At 40.5% G+C, this 7,437-nt stretch overlaps 1 protein-coding gene across 1 annotated transcript; it reads right to left on the reverse strand.

The window, feature by feature from the left end:
* Positions 1 to 4,580: 4,580 nt before the first annotated feature.
* PHACADRAFT_197586 (uncharacterized protein) lies at positions 4,581 to 5,157 on the reverse strand (the record flags this gene model as incomplete). The annotated part of the gene is made up of 2 exons (XM_007397798.1): positions 4,581 to 4,682; positions 4,966 to 5,157. 2 exons carry the CDS (start codon positions 5,155 to 5,157, stop codon positions 4,581 to 4,583), a joined length of 294 nt encoding a protein of 97 aa, XP_007397860.1.
* Between the last annotated feature and the right edge of the window lie 2,280 nt (positions 5,158 to 7,437).

The raw sequence follows: 7,437 nt of genomic DNA on the forward strand, positions 1-7,437 counted from the left end.
TCTTAGTATCTGCAACTTGCTCCATTCTGACCTTCACTCTTCACTCCTACCTTTCAAGTCTTTCAGTAAGGTGAGTATAGCAGTTGTGATAGTCAGTAGCATGTGTGATAGCTGGAAAAGAATGGAAAGAAAGACAAAAGAGGTTCTTTTAGCTTGTGTCTTGTGTGTGCTGCCTGCTGAGCACAAATAATTATTTATGGTAGAAGATTCTGGAAGATTCCACCAGGTTTCAAAGAATTCCAGGGAATTCTAGAAGGTTTCACCTAGTTCTCCAAGGTTCTGCTTCATTCAAGCATATTTTGTGGCTTGTATAGAATGTTCTGGTGGGTTTTTCTACATATTTGAAGGTTCTAATACATACAGATGGCCTTATGGAGGGTGTAGCTCCTATGTGAAAGGTTTTGATGACTGTTGCTACTATATATGGGCATACCTGTTTGTTTACCCATATTAGTACTATTTGGCCTTGCCTAGACATATTATTATATATGAAAAGGTGCCTAAATGCCTAAGTGCACTATTAGGCTTGCTTGATGTTGTCTATCTTTTCAAAGTTTTTCCATGAATTAGTGTCAAACAGTTTTGACACTTGTTACCATTTCTGAATGTAATGAAGAATTGTTCTGTTTGGACTGGCACTTTGGAAGCTTTTCAGCACTGTTATAAACCTTGGTCCAATGCATGGAAACTTTAAGTGTATTGAGACTACACTCACTCATCAAACTAAGATTAGGGTTTATTTCAAACTTTGAAATAAAACTTGCTCAAATTTTACAGCACGCTACACTTTATGTATTGATTTGAAATTTGATATCTGGGTATCTATAGCATGTATCTACCTATTAGTAACTATCAAAAGATTGGATAGTCATGTGTGGATGTACAGTAACACTGTTTTTGACAAGCGCTTGCTAGACTAAGATAAGGATGAATTGTTTCAGACATGAATATATTACAACAGCTGTTACATTGGCAAGTAACGCTCACTGAGAAGATTCAGAATATGTATATATGTTTGGTATAATACATGACTAAGAGAGTAAAATTGAGAGAGAATGATCATAAGGCATATGTACATAGGCGCTCAGAAGGCACTTTGTAACTGTTACGATTTTTGAATGTAATGAAGAAACATTTTGTTGGAAGTAGCACTTTGGGGGTCAGTTCACTTTCTAACACAAATCTGCCCCTCACTCTACAACTTGCTATACTTGGGCTATTGACTTAAAATTTGGTCCACACATATTTTCATCATAGATCTACATGTGAAAAATTATTTGGTCACAATTGGATCAGTTTTGGCTCTTCAGCACTGTGTTTTATGCTTGAGCTGGGGACTTACACAAATTTCATGAATAGGCCACTTTCAAAAGGCACAACATCTAAATAATCTTTATGCCATCAGATAGAGCACAATGAAAGGGTCCAAAATATGTAAAAGCATGTGCCAAATTAATTGTTTAAAGAGGTGATTTGGAAGGAACAAAGTGCGAGAAAACGCCAGATTAAGCGCTCAATAAGCGCCACAATACGTTCTGCCCTCTTCATCACTTCTACTCTTCCTCACATATTTCTGTCTATCTATACCATGTAGCATAGAGTCTTCTATATACATACTAACTGTGTACTTAGTATGAGAATGGTTTAAGACCATGGTTCAGTGATAAAGTGCTAACTACTGGCTTTAAAGCTTAGTGCACAGTGCTGCACAATATATTGTGAACTCAGCAGTGGCTACAATAGCTTACGATCTTATGAGTACATTGTACATACTACCTATCACTATGGCCAATGTATGTAGCATTATTGAAATTTATTTAGAATTACTACAAATGTTCTATGCATTCATTGCTCTTACTCCTCTCTACAGATCAATACTTGTCCATAATTCACACAGATATTCTAAGAGCTTCCATTACTATATCTTGCAAGTATTAGGTTACTATATTGTACATATTGAAACATGTGAGCTCATAATTAAGCATATGGTCATGATCCTGTGCATAAAATTTAACTCTTCAAGCTACCACACTTAATGGCTGTTCTACTCCATTCTGCTATCTCAGAGCACCCATATATATCTTAAAGAAATATATAGTCATACTATCTGCCATGATATTACTTTATCTTAGCCTTCAAAACCAAAAATCATCAAAATAAACAAGATTCCCCAGCTAAGATTGAACCCCCAGACTCTATCCAATAAAGCAACTGCTCTCTTAAAATGTGCAATTTGCCATCTCAGACTCAACTGGAAGGAGGAGTAAGTACACCTCATACACTTCTTTCACCTTAACCACCACCATTTCTGCTCACAACATGCTTCACAAGTGTAACTTCTCCAAGTCTTCATAGATATTTAACTTGCCCCTGATCTTTTACCTTGCTTGCTACCTTTTGGTAGTTTTTACTGGCACTTTCTTAGACAAAATCACTTAACAAAATTCTAACACAAACTTTGAACTGAACTGGAATGAAATGGTCAGAAGCACCATTTGTAAAAGCTCTACTCTGTCTTGCTCAGACAGACTGTACAAATAGAGCAACCCAGTTCAGATTGAGTAGAGTCTAGGTCATAATTGCCTTCAGCTACTTTGTGGCACAGTTACAGAGACTATCTCCAAAAGCTCTGTTCTGTCTTTTGGCTTAAACAGGCTAGACTAAAAGAGCTTTCCAGTTGAGAATAAGTGGGGCCTGGAATATAACTGCCTTCAGCCACTTTGTGGCATGGTTACATATGTTGCAGTATAAAAGAAATGATGAAATTATATCTGCCGAGCATATATGCTACAGCCCACATAACTCTAGTTGTTGAGCTCATGCTTCTCTTTGCCTGCAATTCCATATTGCAATTTGTGTGACCCATGATCATATCATCTACAGTCTATTGATCCAGTAACTAATCAGCGTGATATGCTCTCTCCTGTTGGCCACGCTAATCCGCACAAATTGTGCAAGGGCCACTATCATGCTGTTATCTTTCTCTATCTTTCTAAGTATTATTTTGGGAGATACCCCTGCCTGTAAAGCTTTCAGAGCTACAAATCCCAGGTGCTATTCACTATCATAGATGATAGCATCACCACTGCAGCACTTCTGCCCATTAGCACTGCCTCAGCAGCTGCTTCTTTGATGTCTGCGTAGTGCTATCACTTCTGCCTTTGCACTCACTGTCAGCGATGATGACAACAACCCCCATGTAAATATATGATTTCTTCATCATTTTACCCCTAGTTTTTAATAGCATATATATTACATGTATTGACTACCAGTTTATTAGCTAACTAGGCTACTAGACACAGCAATCCACCAGTTTTCAGCTGGTGGACATTGGGCTAGAGGCTTTGCATTGGCAGGCAAAAGCTCAGCCCATTATCGAGGTCAGAGATGGTTACTCTGGGTGGAGCAAGCCATTTGCTGAGTTCTCTGGACCAGATGTTAGGTTGAAATTTCCCAGTTGTTTGTGTGGGGGATTATGGAGCTTATTATGCCACTGGATCTTCTAACTAAAGTGCTCGAAGGATCTGATAACAACTATTCTAGACTTTTGGTTGAAGACTAGTGTTACACAGAAGACAGTATGATTATAAGTAACAACTGTTCTGGACTTCTGGATGAAGTATAGTGCTATACTATAAGAGCAGGTAACAACTATTCTAAGCTTCTGGCTGAAGCTTAGTATTACACTGCAGAATGGTTTCTATAGACTGGGTAAGTAACAACCAATCTAGGCCTCCAGTTGAAGCCTAGTGTTACCTATAAACAGACAGACAGATACTTACTGAGCTGGTTGCTCAGGAAAAAGCTTTATCTCAAACTCCAGCTGAGTGGGTGCAAAGGTCTTCTTCTTTTTTGGAGTGCTACCTACTGCAGTCCTTATATACTACTGAGGGAAATTTGCAATTCCTGTCTGAAGCATCTCCCAAAGGTATGAAACAGCTCTTCAGATTGCATAGCTAGGCTATGTAACTTGTTTTAGGTGCAGCATTTCAAGTCCTTACAGGCAACAGATGCTCAGCTATGCTTGGCTATGCTTATATCAGTAAAATAACAGCATGTCTTTTTAGTCTTTTAGAAGTGCAAAAAGCTCAAAAAGATGTAAAAGTCCAAAAGACGGAGGTGTCTTTTAAACGCCATGTCACTTGGCGTTAAAAAGATGCCAGGGCTTTTAGAAGACCTGGGAACTTTTGAAAGATGCAAAAAGACCCTCAAAAGTTCTTCTAAAAGACAGCATTACACAAGCATTTCAGTACACACAGATGTATTTCAGGTAGAGAAGACGTGGTATTAGATCGCAGCAGATGTAAACAGTACAATAAGCTATGTGTGCAGCATGTGACCTAATTACCATCAGAGCTATTAGACTCAAGCTCAAAGTCATCAGCCTCTGACAACCCACTGGAGGCCGAGGCATCTGCGGCAACCTCAGGTATGTCAGCATATCAAAATTGCACATACTTGACCACTTCCTCATGCAAGTGCCTCTACTCTTCGTCTCCCAGCTTCTTCACCAACTTGTTCCAGCGTGAGGTGCAAGCAACCAGCTGCAATACCTTCTCCTTAGTCTCGTTATTGACTACTCATATGCTTGTATTGCCCCAGTTGTCCTGCGAGTAGTGGCTGGCTCTACTGGTGGGCTTCACAAACTTGCCTGTCTTCCAGAAGTGAAGCACACGGTTGACCTACAAAAGGTATTAGTCAGTGGAAGAAAGTGAGATACAATAGCACTGACGAATGGCAAGAATGCAGTGAATCAGTGCACCCCAAGAGGGGCCAGTAATTTTGTGCCTAGCGGCTTCAATTGGCATGAGGATCTTGGCAACATGGTGGGCAAACGTAGCGACAACCAAAGGATGTGCAAAGCATCTCTGCAGAGGCATCAGATCAGCAAAATGAGTGGGAAAGCCACAGAAGCTACGTCGGCTGTTATTGCAGAGTGAAGATGATTGTCTGAGTCTAGCTCACCATTTGCTTTGTTCTACCTCCCCAGCTCTTGTACACAAAGGGCGCTCTGCCGGCCTCATCTCCAAGCAGGTACGTGATGAAATCTTTGATCTTCTCCTTGGTATCAAGATACTCATCTTCTGAGATCAAAGTTTTGACAGCCTCCTCGGCCTCTTGTGCGAGCCGGTATCTCCACTGATGCAGAGTGTCCATGCACTGCAAAAATCAGGTACAGGTTATATACTTCGTACATTAAAATATCTGCTAAATTCAAATATACCAATTTCACCAAGGGATCAGTTGGGTCAGAGAGATCATATTTAGCTGCCACGGTATGCCCCAAGCCTTTAGACAGAAAGACTTCAAGATCTTGTACAGGGATCTTGAACCACGCATCTTGTGCACCAGTGTACTCTCAGATGAGAGGTGCAATAGTGTCACTGAATGCCTGGCAGAGCTTAGGTGTCAGTTTCGTCACCTTCAGTTTAACTCAATAACCTCTCTTGCCTTTGCATCACGCAGCAAGGCCTCCACAGGTGACAGTGGTCTTGATCTTGATGAGAGTCTAGGTGACCATAACACTAAACAGAATAGAGACCAGAGACTAAAAGGAGCAGAACACACCTGAAAGCTGGGATTGGCAGATCGTTCTGTTGAGGAAACAATGGCCACTTCGCATTCTTTGATGGTATTATCTCTTGCATTATCTTCAAATCCTGCACAATCATTAATTTGAATATCAGCATCAGGCTCACACCGGTTTGCATCAACAGGGGCTGAGTTAGAGGAGAGGTTCTTGTTTTTGCCCTTCGCTGCCTGTTGCACAGCTCGCCATTCGTTCGATAGCTCTCCAAAGCCCTTGGTCTTCTTGGCTTTTTTGGTGGCACGATTACTAGAAGAATATTCCGAGATCAACACAGCATGAATGGGTGACAGAAGTGAGAATGTGCGTATCCTCTTTTGATCTCTCTCTTCTCTGCATTTCCACCATCTGACTATCCATATTGTTACTCTGCTTCAGACTCTTTCTCTTCGCCTCCACCTCTGCGTGACCTGTATCACAACTGCTATACTCACCTTACAAATAAACTTCAGGGTAGGAGTGAGAAGTAGAGGTGGAAATAGAGCGAGTTGCAAATACTAAGAATCAACGAAGTTGTTGAGTCTAAAATCTTAAGCCTCAGATAACACTCCTTATATACAAGTAGTCTAAAACCCCTGACACTATGTAGGACCTATGGTACTCTACATTACTAAGTGCTCATGTGACTACTCGTGACTTGTTACTAATACACTACCATTATGTTTAGTAATACGAGGGATAATGACCGTTGAAGTATCTCCATTAGGCTAAGCTTTCTACCAAGTGACATCATTTATGATGTCATGACATGTGACTGGTCTAGAACGAGTTCTGAACTTGTAGTTATCTTATCTACTGATCCCATCATATCTATGTGATGATCTAGGTCCTATGATATGCATGTGACCGTATAGGTCACGTGATCGTGTTTAATGCTATGACAAGTGCTAAGAATATAATAGGCGCTTGTGTAGGGCGAATTTGTGACAGTACCCCTGCCTTAAGACTCGAGCTCTGTGGAGAGGAGTTATTTACCCATTGAATCAAAACCTTTGTTTCCTTTAGTGGTTTCATCAATAAAACCCACTACTTCAATGTTGACCTGGGCTATCTGTTTGACTATTAACTGTGCAATGCGGTCATTTGACTTTACTTCAAAGGCGATGTCACTGTTGTTTACGAGTAATACTTGTATCTCGCCAGTGTAATCTCTGTTAATAACACCCACTGCTATGTCTAGTCCTTTAACTGACAATCCACTTCGTGGTGCAACACGTCCGTATGTGCCAATTGGTAGTTGTAATTGTACTCCAGTTGGTATGAGTTGACATTGACGTGGTTGTATTGTGGCATTGTTCAGAGTGTATAGGTCTAAGCCTGCAGCTTCTTCTGAACCTCAAGTTGGCAACTTTGCCCCTGGTTGTAGTTTGACAAGCAGAGTGGAGTCTCTTTTGTAGACTGCCATTTTTTGAATAAACATCATGTCCATTGTTCGTGCTTCATACAGGTCGTTCCAATAGGAACTGACTATCTGTTTGGTATGTTTCAGGTTCTCTGCTGGTTCCCATGTAGCGTCTTGTTCACTTTCACCCTTTCATTTCACCAAAAAGTATGTTTTACAATTACGAATACGATGTTGGAGTATTTTCTCAACTTCGAATTCTTCGTGTCCGCCTCTTATAATTGGTGCTGGAGCTGATTTCTTTTGTTCCAGCATGGGTTCAGTGTAAGTGGCTAATTTACTTGCATGGAAAACCGGATGAATTGCCCAGTATTGACTAGGCATTTTCAATTTAAATGTTACAGGTGTAATCCGTTCTATAATTTCGAACGGTCCCACATAGCATGGAGTTAACGTGCATTGTGTTGTCCAGTAATCCCGCATATCAAGCATAGCTTTATTGCTGACT

The sequence above is a fragment of the Phanerochaete carnosa genome (assembly GCF_000300595.1).
Source record: "Phanerochaete carnosa HHB-10118-sp unplaced genomic scaffold PHACAscaffold_7, whole genome shotgun sequence".
Lineage (NCBI taxonomy): Eukaryota > Fungi > Basidiomycota > Agaricomycetes > Polyporales > Phanerochaetaceae > Phanerochaete > Phanerochaete carnosa.